This window comes from Coffea arabica, chromosome 5c (assembly GCF_036785885.1).
Source record: "Coffea arabica cultivar ET-39 chromosome 5c, Coffea Arabica ET-39 HiFi, whole genome shotgun sequence".
Taxonomy (NCBI): domain Eukaryota; kingdom Viridiplantae; phylum Streptophyta; class Magnoliopsida; order Gentianales; family Rubiaceae; genus Coffea; species Coffea arabica.
The window spans coordinates 35,938,006-35,960,851 of NC_092319.1; the positions used below are offsets into that span (position 1 = coordinate 35,938,006).

Consider the following 22,846-nt stretch of genomic DNA (forward strand, 5'->3'; position numbering starts at 1 on the left):
TGCTGAATTGATTATCAAATAGAATCTTAAATTGTCTTTCTCGTTAGTATCTTAATTCATTTTTGTACTTTTTTGGGTGAAGAAAACCAAAAAATATTTTTTTACAACTATGACTTTTGTCTTCCATTTATAAATTGTCAACTGGAATTGACAAGATTTCAGTTGATCTAAAAGACATTATAACATTATCTAGAAATAAGAAGGGATGATAGTCCAGGCCACCTAATATAACTAGGAAATCCTTACTTAGAAGGGATAAATTCAAAGATTCAACCTTTTCTTCTTTTGCTATGGAAGAATTTAGTGATTGAACACTGTGACAAAAGCACACTAATGGGGATAACTTTATTATAATTACATGGAATCATAACTTATATTGATTCATATTATTAAAGATTGTTTAAGTAACTTGAAAGGTTAAAAAAAATATTATAAGGGAGGATTCTTTAAGAAGACACTTTGAGGAGACGTTGGTATTAGATGTATAGCTTATAGCTTCATTCCAGGCAATTTAGAAACAACATTAAATTATAGTTAATCTTATATAAACCATCACAATTACATAAATTCAAATTATATGTCATGTATCTAACGATAAAAGTATATAAACTGACAATTATAAAAGATTAATCCTTCATTTAAATAGAGAAAAATATGAAAAAACAGAAGATCACAGTTTTTTTTTTTTTGACACCAAAAATGAGATAATTAAAGGTCTCACTACATGGTAGAAAAATTGAAAGATATAGCATATTAAAGTTCATTGTGGGCTTCAAACCGACACGAATTATGCCATACTTAAAACATGGGTACTGATAAACTGCCCACTTCCTCACCTCAAGCAACTTCTAATTAAGACCATGATCTTGTGCATGACTTCTAATAAATCATCATCTAGCATCATAGCTTTTCTTCTCCCTTATATATCTAACACTTATCAACACTTGTTCGTGTACATCAGTAGAGCCATTATGTCAATTATTGATGAATCTTCCGTTGCTTTTACTTATTGGCCCCAAGTCGATGTTGCTGATAAATTTTAGGCGGCCAATTTATAAGTAATGAATATTTTCCTAATATATAGATGAGTTATCATTGAATAACAACCTCTATTTGTCATGGCTGATAAATCGTTCATGATCTGGCCGATTACTTGTTTATCGATAAGTGATAAATATTGCATCATTCTTCTACTCCAATAGAAGTGGTGGTGCTTCGATCACATATCATGCCCGTAATTCTTTATTAAACTTAGAAATATTTCAAAGATTGGTTATAAGTATGTTATTCTTTCTAGCTAGTTACCTTTCTTCCCAACTAGAAAAAGAATAATCTTATACATATTACATAATCTTTAGGTGGAGAGAAGAGTATGATTTAATTCATGGAAAATTAGACCATATTTTACTCAAGCATGCATCTCACAGATGAAGCTTATGCTTATGGAGCAGTTGAGCATCCTTTGCCGATGAATTGGGCATTGTTCAATATATATGTCTTCCTGTTGATTTCAAAGGATGTATAGGAATATCTAAGGATATCCAATATCATCTCCTGTCAGTCGAGGGCCCTGGATACTGCGAATTTGATATTTGATGGCACAATCTCACTACCATGTTGCAGATATTAGTCACAACACCTCAGGGCAAAGACTCATTGCGGTTGCAAGTTCTATCGCAAGTATCTCCGCAGTCTTGGCACTAATTTTACATTGCAAAATTTTCCTTCCCATGTAAAATAAGTGTGAGTCGCTCAAATTTTGTCAGGTCAACTGCAATCCAATCCTTAATTGACTGCTTCAGTCACATCTTCTACTCTGTACACCTCAAATCCCAAGACCACAGTTTCCACAGATGCAACACTAGAAATCTCTACTCTTAGCACATCAGTTTCAGGGGTTTCATATCCCAATACTTCATTTTCCAGAGGAGGAACCGATCATAGACTCTTCTATGGAAGATGAAAGTGTCATTAGAGTAATGATAACAGATTTCATGCTCGGTCGGAGTTGAGGTTTTTTGAGCGTGCAAAGTTTGGCTAGCTGAAACATCTGCAAATAAATGAATTGTTTGTAAGAAGCTAACGGTGCATTTTTAACAGGGACTAGTGCATAGGTTGCTGCATACTTCTTACCTTTCTGACTGATTTGAGGGGGTAATTATCACCAAGTCTGGGGTCAACCAGATGGCGGAGGTCATCATTTGGATCTGGCAAAACTTGTTCAAACTGTCATCCAAGGGAAAAAAAATCATTAGGTCCCCAACAACTTCACTTACAAGATGGTTAACAGTCATTAATCAATTTCCAATTACTTCCTTGCCTATTGATTTATAATTCAGGAGGCTAATGAACTTTACCAAAGTAACAAGGCCCTTAGGGCCAGTAGCAGAGCCTCCATCAACTATGGCTGCCTTGGCCGAAATTAGTTCGTAAAGCATAACACCAAACGCATAGACATCAACTTTAGGAGAAACAGTACCGCGATTAGCATACCTACACAGAATAAAAGGTTGATATTTCTGCATGTCATGTGCAAAACAAACCAGTAATAACTTCATTCATGGCAAGTGAAATGCTTCTTCCAAATGAAAAAGGGTCTTATGCCGAATATTCAAGCCTCATCAAATAGGTATTAGGCCTTAACTCTATAATCATGATACCTAAGCCACGTCCAAAAGCGATTTTTAGCACATTTCTTACTTGTAGGACTGGGACTCTTCTACTTAGACATTAACATCGATTTTTTTTTTTTGGGGTCAAACAGCCAATGTGATTTAACCTAGGAAACTACCTCCTGTGAAGTAAAATCAACTAGTGCAGACATGGAGCTAATCGCGATGTTCTAAGGGATAATGTCAAATTGTAAGATTTTGAGTGATAAAATTTCTAACGAGTAATTCCGTACTTTTACCGCAGCATTTTGGTATCAGTGCCATACATTTCACCACCAAGTTTTCATCAGTTGGCAGATCCTATAAACCTAGTCTAATTTTTGAAGCAAGGAAACACATCTATAAATGATCATCTGCAGGAGTTTCACGACCTTTTTGTTCAAATTAAGGTTCTTGAAGGTCCTTAGAGAACAAGTACTCTATCTAAAGCTGGTTTGAAAGATGAAATAGAGAACAAGTTGCAGCAAAAAGTCTTACATTGCACAAACTGGTTTTCGAGCAACTTTAAAGGCTGGTCAGTAATTAGGACATCCTTAGATAAAAATGAGGTTCAAGCCAGAAAAAGAGCACCTAATGAACTTCATGACGTAGATCGTAATCCAACTACAGATCCTTTAGGTCCAAGAAAAGACCAAAGACCTAAAATTTTGCAGAAAATAACAATCATGGGAATCCTGATTCACATCCAAAAGAAGCTCATGATGATTTAACTTGAAAAGCAAGGAAGATATGCTTGAAGGCTGCAGAAAATTAAAAACACACAGCTTCATCCTTACAGCATGATATAGATGTTGATCAGATCTCTAGAGATGGATTAACTCAGGTTGATAAACCTGTTAAGCCTCTGGATTCATCTTATATATCCAGCAGCAAGACATTGAAGGAGTGGACCCAAAAATAAGTGCTTTAGGAATTGAAAGGTCATAAGTACCTCCCCCTGAATAAAAAATCCTTTCTGACATCTCAAACTACTAGTTGAAGTTCACAAGCAAAACTAGCTTTTGAGAGGTTTTAAGACAAGGTTATTGCCAAATCCCAAGAGAAAGCTCTTCTTGAAATCTCAGTTAAGACAATACTTGACTGAAGAGACCTTGGAAGGAAGAAGAGGCCAAGGGTGGATTTTTGAAGAATGATAGTGCAAGGAAAAGGCAAAAGGAATCATTAAAAGATCAAGTATTACTCAGTATGCTTTCAACATAGACTTAGGATAAAATCTTAAGAAATCCATGTCATTTCTTCCAACTATTGATTTTGTCATTCCCTAGAAGTTTCAAAAAAAATTTCAGGAGCTACTTTTTTAATACTGGTTAGAAGGAAAGTCCGCCAATCTAAAAGCTAGCCGCATTCAGCTTCAGCAAAATCCATAAAAAGTTGTAGCTCCTCATGCTGTACTACAAAACAGGGGATCAAGTTTTCTCCAACAAGGGAGAATGATGTAGAATATGCAAGTCTAATTAGAATGGCTGCTACACTTAAGCTCTTGAACCTTAAGACCCTTAAGACCCAAGTTCAAGCCCAAATTAGTTACTTATTTTGTTTTGCTATTAAAGCTTAGTTAGCCAACAAAGCTACAAGATAGAACTTTTCTGGTCATACCTTTGAAGTGAACCTTTTTCTGTTAAGTACGGAAACTGGTGTAACCAAGATTCATTTTTCCAGGTTACATAATTCCGGAATCATTTTCTAGGAAAAAGCTTACAGTACTTTAAATGTAGTGGCATGCGAATATGTTGTATGTTTGCGACTTTGTGGAATAAAAGCACATCACTGTCTTCGTCTGACTTGCTTATAGAAATTTTGCCTGCTATATTTTTAAGCCAAGCCTTGTTCTCTTACTTTCACCAGCAAAGAAAATGGAAGCCTCAAAAGCCAGAGGGAAGGGGAAAAGGAGTGCATCCACACACCTCTTGGGAGCTGACAAAAGCATGAAAGTAGATTACTGTGACGACCCCACTTCTCCCAAGGGCGAACCCAAGGGTATCGGCGGGCCGCCTGGCTAGCTCGCGCCAGGACTCAAACCTTAAAGCGATAAAAACCAGAAAATCCAAAAGAGTACCTTACATACTATATACAAATCCCAAAAAGAGTTATAATTACATTCTCCAAAAGTATCGAGTCAAACCACCAAAACAAAAACAAACATCCTAACTGTTCAACTATTACAAGCCAAGCTAACTATACTAGTATACGAGCCAAAAGTCCCCGCGTCGGCCCCTGCTAAGGAAAACAAAAGGAATGGGGTAAGCTATATACTTAGTAAGTAAACATGGGCGAAAACATAAATTTCACGTAACAGTTACACAATAAGAGTAAAGCAAAAGCAGAAAAGTAACATCACATAATAAGGATACAGGTGGCTCCAAAGCCAACTCATATGCCATGCGTGATCTCCTGCCGACACTCCGTCGACTGCAAATAATAGTCCGTAGAACTTCACTTGTACACCCACCGACACCTTATCACCCTCACTGGCCAGTCACCTCACAAACTTGCCCGGGCGAACGAAATCACAAACTTGAGCTTGAGTCACAAGCTCGGATCACAAACTTGGTCACCTTCTCGGTGAACCGGATTCACAAAATTGGTTCATAAAATGAACCTACAAACTTGGTGAGCTCAGACTAAGTTGGACTGCCTTCGACCAAGCCCTAACCGGCTCGAATAGTCCAACCAGGTCAAGAGTTCGCCCCAAACTCACAAACTTCACAAAATTATTCAAAATCACAAACTTTGCAAACTTCACAAACTTTATTCGAAAGTCGCCCCGAGCCACAAGCTCAAGGGTTTTGGTTCCAAAAGGTTCATATACATATGCCAAGTACAATTATACATTCAAATTAGGGTTTAGGTCGAGTGCGATAAAGTACACCCTCGCCTAAGTGCCCTTTTCACATATCTCAAACACATAGCAAAGAAAACACACCAAACCGGCCTGAATACTTACACAAAGTATAAAAGTAGTACAAACGTGAAAATCACTTCGTGCGTGTTCGCTAGTAGGGCCCACCAGCTCCGCCTAGCTCACCACGATCTGAAATAGAAGATTGCATCACATGATGTCATAAACGGCCACTAACGTGCCCAAAACAAATAAAACAGCAACATCGGCACACGCAAGTACGGAAAGGGCACACGCACGCGTGCGGAAACGGCAAACGGCAGATTTGATACTCATTTCTAGTTCACCCATAAGTTGAGCTACGAATATCGGATTAAGGCGGATGAGATGCCAAATCGAAGCTTAAAGGATGAACAACAACTGTTATGAAGACATCCAGAACTGAAACTGGAGGCTTTAGTCCCAAATGAACCAAACACAATCACTTACGAAATCTGGCCAATGCACAAATGGTCAGTTTTGAGTACGAACTGTTTTCTATGCTACGCATGGTCAAAAGAGCTGAAAATTGGCAGTTAGATAGTTCATTCCAAATGGAACAACTTTCATGAAGGTCGGCAATCCAAATTCGGAACGGAAATTGGTCATCAGGACCAAAACAGATTTCTGGTCATTTTCACGGGCAGGCCTTGTTTGTTCGGCTATATCTCAGGTTTTATAAATCCGATTCATGAAATTCCAAGGGCGTTAGAAAGCTCTGATATAGGGCTATAAGTTTGGTGTTTTGGTCAGAAGCCCAAACAGCTTGTAACTCAGTCAAATGTGAAGCCAAAGTTCCAGCCATAAACTTTCCAAAAACGTACTAGAATCACAAACCGTATTTGACCTCAATATGCGGTAATGGCACCAAATTCACTACGGTTATCGGATGGGGGTGTAAGACCCACCGTTTCGAAGCTAAGGAACAGGGGTACAACAATGTAGAAGGCCACTCAGTCCAAATCCTAGCACAACTAGGTCAAATATGCAAAATACAAATCCAGAATTACCAAAACAGGTTTGCAAATCACATAAAACTGTAATGACTATAACTTAGTCTATACAAGTCCAAATGCCGAAATTCCAAAGGCATATGTTAGATAAGACATCCAGCTACATTGCATCAGAAGACACCAACTTCAAAATCCAAACTAATTCCAGCCAAAATAGCCAAATACCAACGCAGTTTTCGCATTCTGACCAAAGCAGAACAGCTACAGTAATTTCGTCATATCTCATTCTACATTAATCCAAATGACCTGAAATTTTACATCAATACCTACAACTTTCATGTTTTGAGCAAAGTCAAATTCTGCCTCTAACCCTATGATCCAAAACCGGACAGAATTGGGGATTTAGGAACCCTAACTTTTCAATTTTCACACCAAATCCAAAATTGGTTGCATTTATCCACATTTCACACTCACTAGAGTCATTATAGGCTATTACCATTCATCATATTCAACCACACCATCATAATCCAATTAAACCAGAAAAATCATCATAAAATGGAAAACTTCACCAAATCACTTCAAACCAAGATTAAAACCAGAAATTTCAGCACTCTTATCACTAATAAGCACAACATAAGCATCATTAGGTGTAGTAGGGTGTTTCAAGCTTCACTTACCAAGAACCAAGAGAGAGGAAGATGTTGGGCACCTTAGACCTTCAAACAAACTTCACCACAACCCTTACTAGCACTAGAAGATAAGATTTTATGGAGTGAAATCTAGTCTAAGCTTTTGTTTATGGAAGATTGAAGCTTATGGAAGCTTGAGAGATGGAAAATTTCCTCCCTTCTTTGAGCTTAGAGAGCCGGCCACCAAGGAGAGAAAAATGGTGATTTTTGGTTAATTTTAAGATATTTAACCAATTGGGTCAAAAGTCAAAAAATGGAATAGTAAATCTTATTGTAAGAGTTAATCTTATGGTGACACTTGTCACCTTTTTTGAAATATCTACCTAACTTTTCTCTCTCATATCAATCCAAATTGCAATCTCTACTTATCTCTTAACACCCGGTAAATTAAACCCAGTATTCGAAACTTAACCTAATCGGCCGAAATTTTCCGAACTTTTCGCACTCGTGGGTCCCACGTTCGATATACGTTGTTAATTTCTCAAAAACCAACTAATACTAGAAAAATCATCTAAAAACTCTATTTACTCAATAAAAATTATCTGGGAATTTTCTAATAAAGAAAATGTAGGAAAACGGGTTTTCAATCTTAACCGGAACTGAGGGTTTAAATCTTAATCCCTACTTAGGGTTTTCGAAATACTCCCAAAACCAAACGTTACCGCCCAATTAATGAATATATCAACGTAGAACGAACTGGGGCCTCACAATCTCCCCCACTTAGGACAATTTCGTCCTCGAAATTGCAATCAACGAGCTAAGGGTTGAAAAACTCGAAATAATCAAAAGATCAAAAGGTGTACATATATATACAAGTCACGCCAAAATGTACGCAATATAATGCACCATATACACCAAGAGACATTTCAAGTTAGACAAAGTCAAGTGCAGCAAGTACTATAGATGCAGGTATTAACATACCACAAGTAAATGACATGTAGGGACAATACAAGGGCAAATGAAAGAAACGCGACTTGTCGTCCCACACTCAGTGAAAACCACCCTCGTCCGGTTTCTTACTCCACTTCCCAAAGTGCCCGTTGATCTCTTGTACTCACTCTAGTCAGACAAAGCTTGTTCATGTTCCCCAAAATGCAAATCTCAAGTACTTAGCAGCGCCTCAACTCTGGAGTACTCAGGCACAAGAATCCGAAATAAGATAATTCACATCTCAAGCTGCAGTCCCAAGAGTAAACTATCTACAATCGAAATTCCTACCTGACGAACCTACCTATGGTCCTCAGATACCATGAGAAAGATTTAAGGCCTATAACATTTATGATCCATAACTTATGCTTGACCGAGCATCTAGTCCTTCATACTTATTCACCACTTCATCCAGGCTCACCCCGCGCAGAGACCATGCGAAGCAGCTATAGGTTTTATCCCACAAATTGCTTAACTTTCAAATAAAATCAAATCCCACAGTCCGGCATCCTAAACTTTCAGCCTAGGATACACTACAGAGATCTGAAGCCTAAGCTCTGATACCAACTGTGACGACCCCACTTCTCCCAAGGGCGAACCCAAGGGTATCGGCGGGCCGCCTGTCTAGCTCGCGCCAGGACTCAAACCTTAAAGCGATAAAAACCTGAAAATCCAAAAGAGTACCTTACATACTATATACAAATCCCAAAAAGAGTTATAATTACATTCTCCAAAAGTATCGAGTCAAACCACCAAAACAAAAACAAACATCCTAACTGTTCAACTATTACAAGCCAAGCTAACTATACTAGTATACGAGCCAAAAGTCCCCGCGTCGGCCCCTGCTAAGGAAAACAAAAGGAATGGGGTAAGCTATATGCTTAGTAAGTAAACAGGGGCGAAAACATAAATTTCACGTAACAGTTACACAATAAGAGTAAAGCAAAAGCAGAAAAGTAACATCACATAATAAGGATACAGGTGGCTCCAAAGCCAACTCATATGCCATGCGTGATCTCCTGCCGACACTCCGTCGACTGCAAATAATAGTCCGTAGAACTTCACTTGTACACCCACCGACACCTTATCACCCTCACTGGCCAGTCACCTCACAAACTTGCCCGGGCGAACGAAATCACAAACTTGAGCTTGAGTCACAAGCTCGGATCACAAACTTGGTCACCTTCTCGGTGAACCGGATTCACAAAATTGGTTCATAAAATGAACCTACAAACTTGGTGACCTCAGACTAAGTTGGACTGCCTTCGACCAATCCCTAACCGGCTCGAATAGTCCAACCAGGTCAAGAGTTCGCCCCAAACTCACAAACTTCACAAAATTATTCAAAATCACAAACTTTGCAAACTTCACAAACTTTATTCGAAAGTCGCCCCGAGCCACAAGCTCAAGGGTTTTGGTTCCAAAAGGTTCATATACATATGCCAAGTACAATTATACATTCAAATTAGGGTTTAGGTCGAGTGCGATAAAGTACACCCTCGCCTAAGTGCCCTTTTCACATATCTCAAACACATAGCAAAGAAAACACACCAAACCGGCCTGAATACTTACACAAAGTATAAAAGTAGTACAAACGTGAAAATCACTTCGTGCGTGTTCGCTAGTAGGGCCCACCAGCTCCGCCTAGCTCACCACGATCTGAAATAGAAGATTGCATCACATGATGTCATAAACGGCCACTAACGTGCCCAAAACAAATAAAACAGCAACATCGGCACACGCAAGTACGGAAAGGGCACACGCACGCGTGCGGAAACGGCAAACGGCAGATTTGATACTCATTTCTAGTTCACCCATAAGTTGAGATACGAATATCGGATTAAGGCGGATGAGATGCCAAATCGAAGCTTAAAGGATGAACAACAACTGTTATGAAGACATCCAGAACTGAAACTGGAGGCTTTAGTCCCAAATGAACCAAACACAATCACTTACGAAATCTGGCCAATGCACAAATGGTCAGTTTTGAGTACGAACTGTTTTCTATGCTACGCATGGTCAAAAGAGCTGAAAATTGGCAGTTAGATAGTTCATTCCAAATGGAACAACTTTCATGAAGGTCGGCAATCCAAATTCGGAACGGAAATTGGTCATCAGGACCAAAACAGATTTCTGGTCATTTTCACGGGCAGGCCTTGTTTGTTCGGCTATATCTCAGGTTTTATAAATCCGATTCATGAAATTCCAAGGGCGTTAGAAAGCTCTGATATAGGGCTATAAGTTTGGTGTTTTGGTCAGAAGCCCAAACAGCTTGTAACTCAGTCAAATGTGAAGCCAAAGTTCCAGCCATAAACTTTCCAAAAACGTACTAGAATCACAAACCGTATTTGACCTCAATATGCGGTAATGGCACCAAATTCACTACGGTTATCGGATGGGGGTGTAAGACCCACCGTTTCGAAGCTAAGGAACAGGGGTACAACAATGTAGAAGGCCACTCAGTCCAAATCCTAGCACAACTAGGTCAAATATGCAAAATACAAATCCAGAATTACCAAAACAGGTTTGCAAATCACATAAAACTGTAATGACTATAACTTAGTCTATACAAGTCCAAATGCCGAAATTCCAAAGGCATATGTTAGATAAGACATCCAGCTACATTGCATCAGAAGACACCAACTTCAAAATCCAAACTAATTCCAGCCAAAATAGCCAAATACCAACGCAGTTTTCGCATTCTGACCAAAGCAGAACAGCTACAGTAATTTCGTCATATCTCATTCTACATTAATCCAAATGACCTGAAATTTTGTAGGCACCTCAAACACATCAATACCTACAACTTTCATGTTTTGAGCAAAGTCAAATTCTGCCTCTAACCCTATGATCCAAAACCGGACAGAATTGGGGATTTAGGAACCCTAACTTTTCAATTTTCACACCAAATCCAAAATTGGTTGCATTTATCCACATTTCACACTCACTAGAGTCATTATAGGCTATTACCATTCATCATATTCAACCACACCATCATAATCCAATTAAACCAGAAAAATCATCATAAAATGGAAAACTTCACCAAATCACTTCAAACCAAGATTAAAACCAGAAATTTCAGCACTCTTATCACTAATAAGCACAACATAAGCATCATTAGGTGTAGTAGGGTGTTTCAAGCTTCACTTACCAAGAACCAAGAGAGAGGAAGATGTTGGGCACCTTAGACCTTCAAACAAACTTCACCACAACCCTTACTAGCACTAGAAGATAAGATTTTATGGAGTGAAATCTAGTCTAAGCTTTTGTTTATGGAAGATTGAAGCTTATGGAAGCTTGAGAGATGGAAAATTTCCTCCCTTCTTTGAGCTTAGAGAGCCGGCCACCAAGGAGAGAAAAATGGTGATTTTTGGTTAATTTTAAGATATTTAACCAATTGGGTCAAAAGTCAAAAAATGGAATAGTAAATCTTATTGTAAGAGTTAATCTTATGGTGACACTTGTCACCTTTTTTGAAATATCTACCTAACTTTTCTCTCTCATATCAATCCAAATTGCAATCTCTACTTATCTCTTAACACCCGGTAAATTAAACCCAGTATTCGAAACTTAACCTAATCGGCCGAAATTTTCCGAACTTTTCGCACTCGTGGGTCCCACGTTCGATATACGTTGTTAATTTCTCAAAAACCAACTAATACTAGAAAAATCATCTAAAAACTCTATTTACTCAATAAAAATTATCTGGGAATTTTCTAATAAAGAAAATGTAGGAAAACGGGTTTTCAATCTTAACCGGAACTGAGGGTTTAAATCTTAATCCCTACTTAGGGTTTTCGAAATACTCCCAAAACCAAACGTTACCGCCCAATTAATGAATATATCAACGTAGAACGAACTGGGGCCTCACAATTACAATGTCAGAAGTGACTGACTGACACAAAGATAGAATAGTCCTCATTCTCCTCCAGCTTTAAGTAGACGGGTGTTCGGAACCAAGAAATCCCCAGGAAGAGTAGACCAAACAAGAAAAGCTATGAGTGGACAAACACTTGCCTTGTTCTTTATTGGTCATAAAAAACTAATTCCACCAAAGAAGGGAACTCCAAGGATTTGGAAACATCAAAAGGCAGATTTAACAAAGTGAAATATGTTTAAAACTACAGAATCAGTAGAACAAGGAATTTCAACCTGAAAGTAAATGATCTGCAAGCATCAAGAAACAGATTCGACATATTCCCAGCAAGACCCTAGTACCGATATATTCCTAACACATGTATGTCAACATTACAAAAATAATAAATGCTTACTCTGGTGCCATGTAGCCAAATGTACCCACAAGACGTGAGTGCAAGGAAGGACCTCCAACCTCAGCCAATTTAGTTAAACCGAAATCTGCAACCTGCAAAACAAACAATTAGCACAAACAATTTGGAGATTCTTTAACATGATTTATCAAAATGAGAAGCCTGTGGTACTACCTTAGCATGCAAATCATTGTCTATCAAAATGTTTGCCGATTTAATGTCACGATGGACATAGGGAGGTATAGTATGCTCATGAATGTACTCAAGACCTCTTGCTGAATCCACTGCAATTTGCACCCTAGTTGACCATGACAGTGTGTCCCTCCCTAGAAAGAAGAGCCAGATATCATAACAATAATTAAGAGTGCGAAGATGAATTACTATCTGAATAAGACCACGTTTCAAACTTAGGGTTCCAATATGGAATGCTAATAAAAGCACTAATATGAATACAAATCCAACGCATAAAGAATGCATCAACTACAATGAAATGCAACAGTATGAATAAAGAGATAATATGCTTGTACTTCTAATGCGACAGAAGATAACTATGATTTTCAGCCTCAGGAACAACCAAAGAAAAAAATGGTAGATCTGCATATGAAATGAGATGAGCAAGCATTGATGGAAAGTTTGTAAATTTGAGGGATCTTTTGTCTTAGAAATGACATCAACCACCGAGATTGTTTTGTCAAGGAAACTATAATGCAATCCCACCCAGTGCCTGCCATTGCCTCATCCCCACCTTCCCCAACACCCCCCCCCCCCGCCCCAAAAAAAACCAGAAAATCCTCAAGACTCAAGCATTAGTGACAGATTTGGCTGTGCAAAGGCCTGCCAGGGGTTTTGCTACTCCACAGAAAAATAGCGTACGAAAAACAGGAGAAACAGAAACCCATGGATGCAGCCTAGTTTACAAATCAATAGAATTCTTGTAGCAAATACTGTCTAAGAATTAGAATGGTGCCATTGATCTTTGAACAATGATTATGGCATAAAGTTCAAAATGTTAGCTTACCTGATCCACGGAGATGCTGGCTCAAGTTGCCATTCTCAACATATTCATATACAAGAAAAAGAGAACCCTCAACGCAATATCCAATTAAGCGCACCTGTTTTATCATAAATGAAAAGTATTGACATTCCAAAAGCATTAAGAGTATTAGCTTACAATGAAAAAACAATTAAAAATGATGACATATCTAAGGTATGACCCCATAAATACATGCTAATTTTTTAAGCCCAAATCCAGCAAAAAGATATGATTAAACTAAGATTACATAGATAAAACAAATGCAAATGATTTTCAGTAGTATTCAATGTATCATTGTTCGGCTAAATAAAACCTCCTGAAAGTTGACAATGCCCATTTAAGCACTTACTGTAAATAATATTACTTAAGACTACCATTTAATCAAATTCATAATTGCTACTAGCCAAGAAAGTAACACTGGATGATTCAAAATTATACATTCAGTACAAGAGAAGACAGCTTAAGGAAGCCGTAGGGTGGCAAATGCTTCAATGCGTGGGTTGGACAAAAAAAGTTATAAGCTGTGTGGTGAAATTTTTATCAGGTAAACAATTTCAAGTCAAAACTGGTCGATCCATGAGAACATGTTGAATAGATTTCTTCACAAAGACCATGAATACAGGACTGATCTAAGTCTGATGCCTTAGTCCAATGGAATATGGACATACAAGAATTTAGGATAGTTCAGGTTTAATTACGAAGAGAAAAGCAACATAACCAGAATAAATTAACTAAATCACCAGGAACAACGAAGTGTACATGTGTGTGCTTGTGTGTGTGTTTTTTCTTTTTCTTTTTGTGTTTGTGTGTGTTTTTTCTTTTTCTTTTTCTTTTTTTTGTCCATGCATGTATAGATAGGCATGTCCAAGTGGAAATCATAAGCAGTAGACTGCTGAGCATTTTAGGCAAAATTTAGACCAATAGTGTTGCATGTTTTCCTGGTTACAATGACTTATTACATTTAAACATGAGTGGAGAAGCAATGAGCTTAAATCTTGACTAACACTGTATATAGCTCATCATAACTAGGAAAACATGCATAACTCGTCTAAATTTTTCTTAAGTTCCCCAACTATACTTCTGCTGCTCATGTTTTATTAACAGACGAATAACTAAATTTGCAGATTCTTTGCCTTTTTCACAAAAGTTTGCTACGAGAAACAACTTCATCAAAGTCTCAGATTCCAATATACAATCTTTGAAAATGCTGAAGGAGAAAAACCATAATTGCATCTTAATCTTTCAGATCCAGGATATAAATGATGTTAAAAGTAATACATGAGTATGGGATAACATCTGCATGTAAAAAGTAAGAAAACCAATCCCTAATTCCAAACAAAGCTTATTACTACGTTCAAATGATGTTCATACTGTTAATCTTTAAAAATGCTAAAGAACTGAAAACATAATTGGATCTTAATCCTCCAAATCGAGGATATAAATCATTTTAAAAGCAATATATGAGTGTGGGATAATTTCTGCACGTAGAAGTAAGATAATTAACACCTAATTTCAAACACACCCCAACATGCATAAGATTGTTTAATAGTTTGTTACCAAGTTCTGATGATGTACACATGTTAAAACCCTCAATTCAGCAAGAAATTCTCTTGTTGCTTTCAAGTCCATTTTCTTGATTGCTGCTTTCTGCACCAGAGTTTGGGTGTTAGGAAAACTCTAGTATGTGTAGTTGGCAAAAAGGAAATTGAAATGCAAAAAATGACCAACTTGGTATTACATATACTAAAATGGGGGGAAAACAAAGACAATGGATATTAGACATAGGTTAATGAGATGTTGAACAGTGTATCATTGAAAGCAAAAATGTCAAAAAAGAAAAAAAAATGAGAAGCAATTCAGTAACTCAGAGACGTTTTTGCATATAACTCGGGAACTCTCCAAATAGCATGACCAAGCTACTCAAGTATACCCAAAAAAACTGAGTTCCTTATTCACGTCAATCATAAAAAGTTAAAAGTCCTCACATTTAGGTATCCCTTTACTTCAGTATAACCAATTTAAGATGAATAAGGCGAAATACTATATGGCCCGCAACTTACCTTAAGGCACTCATTCTCTAACACCAGCCCTGACTGCCCAAACCTGCTATCTCCAACTCTGTAGATCCGGACCGAGAGTACACCTGGAAACTCCCACAAATAAAATATCTCCAAGCCCATTGAACTCCCTTTCCACCCCAATCCTGTGCCTCCACTAGATCCCTATTCCTCATCCACCCAGTAAGTGCCGAAATACACATTACCAAGCCACAACTTTCTGTACTCCCTCAGTCTGCCAAAGCCCGCTTCCCCACATCTCAAACCCACACCATACCAGGCAAACCCCAATTCACCCAACCACTCAGCTACTGTTCTGAATCCAATTCTGCCACTTCTTCCCTACTGGCAACTGTTTAGAGAAGAATTAAAGAGACTCAGGTCATGTATTTGCAATTTTTACAATGATTGGACAAAAATCAAGCCACTATTGTGTGGTACACTCCAATGGTATTGCTTAAAACTAACACAAAAGAAAGGACATAAAGGTGTTTTACCCCTAAATTTTTCTGTTGATGCGGGTGTAATATTCACTCTCGAAGTATCCATGACAGAATTTGTCACTGATAGTCAGTGACCTAACACGATTAAGGAGTTTATCCTCCATATTGTTGAAACTAGATACTCACTAATTACCACCAACCACCCATTCTTTAAACCTTGTCAATGGTCGAACTAGAAGATATGAACTGAATGCCATTTAATAAATAAAGAACAAAAGAAATACTACAACTTGGGCACTGGGCCTAAATCTCTGAAAAATGATGGATCACTAGAATCAGCACAAAGTGGCTGATAGACAAAGGAGGTAGCCCCTTCAGTTGAAGGCATGAGATAGGATGTCAGCCATTGAACTCCCTTTCCACCCCAACCCCTGCCTCCACTAGATCCCTATCCCACATCACCCATTAAGTGCCTAAATAAATATCACCAAGCCACCACTTTCCCTACTGCCCTCAGTCTGCCCAAACCTACTTCCCACACCCCCCCCCCCCCCCAAAAACACCATCCCAGGCATACTCCACGCCTCCACCCATCCACGCAACTACTGTTCTCAATCCAATTATTTCCCTTCTTTCCTACTGGCAACTGTTTAGAGAAGGTTGCAAAGAGATCGAGGTCAATTATATGCCATTTTTGAATGTTTGGACACTGCTAATCTATAAGGTATATTCCAATCTGGAAATGCTTAAAACAAACAAGAAAAGAAAAGGACGTAAACGTGGAAATGCTTTAAATTTTTCTGTTGATGTGGGTGTAACATTCACTCTCAAAGTATCCATGACAGAATTTCTCACTGATCTTCAGTGACCTGGCATGGTTAAGGTGCTGAACCTCCATATGGTTGAAACTAGCTACTAACTAATTACCACCACCACCCTTTCTTTAAACCTTGTCAATGGTTGAAGTAGAAGATATGAACTGAGTGCCATTTTTTATAAAATAAAGAACAAAAGAAATACTAAACAACTAGGAAAGTGGTTCTAAATCTCTGCAAAATGACAGACCCATAAAAACAGCACACAGTGGCTGATAGATGATGGAGTTAGCCCTTCAGTTGGAGGCATAAGATAGGATCTCAGCCTGTCTTCTAAAAAATATGTTTGAGAAAGCAATCTTGATATCTTTAAATGGACAAGATATCATGCTCAACGAAAATCTAAAGCTTCATTTACATATTCATTTAGAATTTGGAGACAGCCTGGCTGACAAAGGGTAGACTTCTAGTAGTCCAGTCTAAATGGAAAGAAAAACCTTGAAAGTAAGGGGGTAAAAACCGAAACAAAAAAGAGCAATATGGTGTGTAAATAAAACCAGATTTCATACCCTACTCTTTTTTATTCTACAATCAAGTTTGCTTTACGGTGGAAGTTAGATAAACATAACCAAATATGTCATTCTATCTAGATCAGATGATTATCCTCTAGGAAAGTCTCAGGGAACCTGTCCACCCATCAGGTGCCAGAAATAAGGTGGTCATCCCCCTCGACAGCTTAACACTCAAGATCACGAGAGCAACTTTTACTCTGATTTGGTAACCAAGAACCTTAACCAAGAAATAACAAAAATATGTGTGCACAATTTCATCCTTCCTCATAATGGCGCATACAGAAAGAGATTAAACAAACCTCGCCTCTAAGCTCGGCATAATAAACAGAGCCAAAGCCGCCTTCACCAATCTTATTAGCTAAACTGAAATCATTAGTGGCCGTTGCCAGCTCTTCATAAGAGAATTCAACAGATTTTTCAACAACTATTCCAGCAAGGCCTGGAGATGCCCCTTTAGTAACACCAACGGAGTTTGAAGCTTTGGCTGCAGTACCTCCAGGGTTTCAACCAAAGAAGAGGATCAATAAACTTACACAACCAGTGTAAGGGAAAGCTTCTAAGGAAAGAAACAACAAAAACATGCATATGCTTCTTTAAAGCAAACATCATTCCTTAGGTGTATGCACACCACCATACTGAATTTAATTAAATGAACATTTACATGGTGTCTGTTTTGTTAGAATGATAAAAAGAATATTGAAACTAATTGAGAAGAATGAACATTGTATCATCTGGAACTCTGAAATAATCTATAGCAGATAATAATGATATAACATACTGACCACTGAACAGAAATTATGGGCCACTTGCATTAGATAACAGAAGCTAAAACCTATGTCTGGCTCCAGTCAATGTAGGATCATGAGATTCAAATGGCAAAAAGAAACTAAAGCTGAAACCAACTATGTCAGATCCATGCAAAGTGTCAGCCCAAAGCAGTGCAGACTATGAAGTTTTATCATGTTTGCAGAATCCACAGTCTAACTAAAATGACTTCTGGCTCAGTCAAAGTTATTGATAGAAAACTGAAGTAGTAATCTTTGTCTGCTTGAAAGAGATTGAAGACATTATTTGTAAGATTTATGTTATCATTTCGCAGAAACAAATCCGTGCAGCAGTATTCGTGTATAAAGTAGATGACACTCGAACTCCTCACTAAGATTATGACACAAAATTTTTTTAAAATGCAACTTTTAACATAATCATCGAGCAACAACAGCATGCATTTTGAGGAGTTGACATAATATTGAACTCTGATGGTACACTTTGGACTATCACTTCACAAACCTTAACACTGTCATACGAAAGCATGCACTTAGACATGATCTCAACGCACTCCAGCCTCTAGGTGGGAGAGATAAATAGATGGAAGGATTTGAAGGCATAGTTCATTTTTGAGTTTTTAAATGTAAAGCTATACAAAGCTTATTAGCCATCAGTAAGCATGATTACTCCCAGCAAGTATAGCTCATCCAAGATACTAACATGTCATTTTTTCACTGAACGGACCACAGCTGTAACCATATCCTATGAGGTCTGAGGTTGAAGTCATGCCACTATCTCCTTGAATTGAATCAGAAAATTTTAGTAAATATACCTTCTTCACTTTTAGTGCAGACATGCTGTCCCAACAAAATGTTCCAGTAAAGTGCATGCAAATTTTATGGCAAACACGACAGATATTCATCTATAGGCCTTTATAGACAAATTTGCTTCCCTTAGTTCCATATGAGGAAGAATCACCATGGATCTGGTTTGTGTTTGGGGTATACTAGCACTACACCAAATATTATTTAATGACTTGAAATATAAATTGCAAAACTACCCAATAGCTTGCTTTCTATCCACATAAAACAAGGTTGAAATAACAGAAAAAATGCAAGGCTTCCCTGCATACTTAAAAATAAGCATGCTAAATCTGCAAAGTAAAGCTCAGCAACGATTTTAACGTGGTCTCCATAAAAAAGGAAAAGTACACAAAAACTTAGAGAGAGAGAGAGAGAGAGAAGTACACGAAGCAGCTCGCTTAAATTGATCTTTAGGAGATATTTTGAGTGCCTTCCTCATTCTGTCAACCACAAAATACAAGCAAGCAGCAAAGAACAGCAGTCCCGGAACTGCCACAGATATCCCAGCAATAGCTCCAGCAGACAATCCTGATCCTAGAAGGGGAAGGGGGCAGGGGGCAGGGAAGGCTTCACTAGAATCAATAATTCCAATGTCAATCTTGAAGTAAATTTAGTAATTGGAAATGAAGTAAGCTAATACTTATCCAATATGAGACAGAACCACCTCTGCATTAAAATAGAGAAAAATATATTGAAACTGATGCTAACATCCATCAATAGTTGGAGATAATAATAAGTTCAGTCCAAAAACCTCAGAAAACCATCAAATGCTACCTGAACTCAAAGGCCGATAGCTTCCACTTTCATCTGCATAACAAGTAAGAATATTTATCAAACTTCACATTTTTAAGTCACCTTAAAATTCATTGGCAACTCATACAATTTTAACTACAGCTACAACTCTTCAAGTGACAAAAACAATTAGTAGCATGACCTAAGAATGTGATAACACATTTAAACCAAAAGTACCACCCCTATAGTCAGTAAACAGTGAACTATCTCATGTAAGCACATCAGAAATATATCACACATAGATCCAAACTTCATGGGATTATTGCATATCAAGTCTATCAGTTACTTATTAGACTTTACATGTATCATTTTATATATTGGTGACCAAAAAAGGAAATTAAGATGAAGTCAATAACTTGTACACCCAAAAAAAAGACTTTAAGATTTGTTTCTATTTTGCTAAATCTCCACACTAAAACCTTGTTTTTGATAAACAAAGATGACGTCAATAACTTAAGATTTGTTTCTATTCTGCTAAATCTCCACACTAAAACATTTTTGATAAATAAAGACAAATGTTCACCAACAAAGAAGGATGATAGATATTGGCAGTGTATGTTGTCAATTGAATTGTCATAATGATTATAGGGGTAAAGAACAACTTTTCAGTGAACTGTAATATCTTCACTTAATTGTCACACACACTCATTTTTAGTCACATCCAAGTCTGTCCATATCACTGTCCTAGCTAACATCCATTTCTTTTAGGTTAACAAACTAGAATCACCGTTTGGTCAATGAACACAAAATGAAAATGAGAACAACCAATCACACTCTTATCCATGGAGATTCTGAAAAGAAAATCTTGCAAAAAGTAAGACTGCTAACTTTCAGTGCCTATCTTCTTTAGGGCTAACTACAAAATAGCCCCTCAAAAAAAAAAAAAAAAAAAAAAAAAAAGTTTCTCAGACTTCCCCTTCCTTTTCTAATTGAACTAATTTGGCCTCAAGTGTTTCAGTTTTTGCCAGTATGATACAGTTAACCAAGTAACCCGAAATCGAATTTCATTTCCCCATTTGAGATGTCCATGTTGCAACTCAAGGACAAATATACCATCGAGACACTAAGAATTTGTGGATTTGCACAGAACAATGTGCATTTACAGGCATAAGCTATTACCTTGGAAAACTTTGAAAAATTCTAGAGACTTAATTGGTCAAATCAGACAATGACAGGGGTGAAGCGAAAAACCTATAATCACTGGGGAAGAGGAAGGGCATTTGGTGATCAACCCAAACACACGCACACGCGCTCAAACGAAAAGTACCTCAAACGGACATCTAAGTTACACACTCTGGCAACAATTAACACAGAAAATCTCAGTTTCGTGCATCAATACATAGAGAAAACAATCTCTGCTAGGTGTCAAAACTATCTTGATTGCGAAATATCTGAAACTGACCTTTTCCTGGAATGAATAACTGATGACCTTCTTCATTAAAACTAGCTGTTGGATTATATCTCCTGACAACATCAGCACTCAAATTGTTTGCAGCAGCCACAGAGTCCAAAGTATCTCCGTCCCTTATGGGCCAAGTTACAAACAATCCATAATCCTTGGAAATTGCCTTATCCCCACAAGAACAATTAACGGTCACATTCAGGACACTATTAACCGGGATTGCATTTCCTGGATATCTATTCCATCTCTGCAGGCCAGTAGAACTAGTCAAATTAGAATAATAAGTATTTGCAATTAAATCATACGTGTCCCCCTGTGAAACATTGTAACTGAAGATATGAGCCAGAAAATCTCCATTGATGCAGTCACAAGTAAAAGGGATGTTTATTCTTGTCTTGGCTTGGACTATATACTGGTCCGGGGAATTAACTGGATTCCAGGAGTTAATAGTAGAAACTGGGATGCTGAAAAGTTGGGAAAGGAAGGCCGTGGTTAAGCCTTCCCAGACATAGTAGTTTGCTAAAGCTAAGTCACAGCCCTTGATACACTGGGAATTGGCTTGGCAAGTTTGGAGTGAGATACTGAAGAATAGTACTAGTAGTACCAATGGGGATAGTAGCAATGACATGATTGAAACGGGGAAAAGTCGTGGTGCTGCTATTGTAGCAGGGTGTTAATACTTGTCCCAGCCAGTTTATTCTTGTCCCTCCCACGTCTATGTAGAAGTTGCGGTGCTGCTGCTGAATCAGGTCATTATTCTTGTCCTCAACCATAGGAGTGGTGCTGCTGCAGCAGCTGAACGAGGTAATTATTGTTGCCCCAGACCCTATACGAGTGGGGCTGCTGCTGTATCTATATATATAAGTTTATTCTTGTCAGATATCGAAGTTTTGTTTTTTTTGGTGGAGATTTGATTAGTCTCCATCAATGGCGAATCAATTGACTCACTGGCTCTGAATCTTACCTCTTCAACTTCAAATAATTGCGGATGGGAGAGGGGGTTGGTTGGAAGGGTGTATTTCATTGTGTATTGTGGTTTAAAGTCAATTTTCAAGAAGGTACTCTATTGCGTTTGGAAATGAACATTGTGAAAATCAACTTCAGGCAACTTGTGCTCCCTGGAGACATTTGGTAAGAATGGAGAACAGAGCTTAATCTATAAGTCGAGATCCTTCAAGATTGATTCAGGCATATTATCACACAACAAGGACAAATCGATTTCCTTCAAGATTGATTCAGGCATTTTATCAAACAACAAGGGGGCACTCACAAGGTTGTCCATAGGACCAGGCACAATAATCCTCTAAACCAACAACTCTTCACCCCAATCATGGCTTGGCGGAAGGCCAATCACTTTCTATATCAGTAGACTGTCATTGTCCAACAAAAATTATACAGAAAAATGCTAACAAGAAATCAGTGCAAATCCAATATGCTGAGAGTGTATCTTTTTCTTTCCACCATATATATATATATATGGTGGAAAGAAAAAGAGGCCAAATAAAATTGTAGAATGAACTGGACGCTGGAATTGCTTGATGCGAAGGAGAGACAAATTTATTTTAAAAAAAAAATTCCTTCTGTTTTTAAAATTGATTAAAAACCACAATTTATGATTCGGTAAATCCGGTCCACAATTGTAATCTATGATGTAGGCATTGAAACCAAGGTTTTGAAATCCAAACCGATCATTGATCCGGACAAATGATTGGTCAAG

At 37.8% G+C, this 22,846-nt stretch overlaps 1 protein-coding gene and 1 long non-coding RNA gene across 2 annotated transcripts; both read right to left on the bottom strand.

The window, feature by feature from the left end:
• Positions 1 to 1,785: 1,785 nt before the first annotated feature.
• On the bottom strand, positions 1,786 to 22,754 carry LOC113688978 (lysM domain receptor-like kinase 3). The gene is made up of 11 exons (XM_072050007.1): positions 21,130 to 22,754; positions 19,710 to 19,742; positions 19,320 to 19,469; positions 17,607 to 17,791; positions 14,978 to 15,067; positions 13,406 to 13,499; positions 12,562 to 12,713; positions 12,391 to 12,482; positions 2,358 to 2,493; positions 2,127 to 2,226; positions 1,786 to 1,913 (listed from the first exon to the last, which is right to left on the bottom strand). The coding sequence occupies exons 1-11, from the start codon at positions 21,755 to 21,757 to the stop codon at positions 1,786 to 1,788; spliced, it is 1,788 nt and encodes a 595-aa protein (XP_071906108.1). The 5' UTR covers positions 21,758 to 22,754.
• LOC140007514 (uncharacterized) lies at positions 4,706 to 5,722 on the bottom strand. The gene is made up of 2 exons (XR_011814829.1): positions 5,617 to 5,722; positions 4,706 to 4,889 (listed from the first exon to the last, which is right to left on the bottom strand). It is a non-coding gene; the product is annotated as an uncharacterized lncRNA (long non-coding RNA).
• Positions 22,755 to 22,846: the final 92 nt, after the last annotated feature.

Coding starts and splice junctions, on each gene's coding strand:
- LOC113688978 (XM_072050007.1), bottom strand. CDS start 21,757: ATGTCATTGCTACTATCCCCATTGGTACTACTAGTACTATTCTTCAGT. Junction 2,494..12,390: donor TTTGGCTACATGGCACCAGA/GTAAGCATTTAT, acceptor TATTCTGTGTAG/GTATGCTAATCGCGGTACTG. Junction 1,914..2,126: donor ATCAGTCAGAAAGGTAAGAA/GTATGCAGCAAC, acceptor TGGAAAATGAAG/TATTGGGATATGAAACCCCT.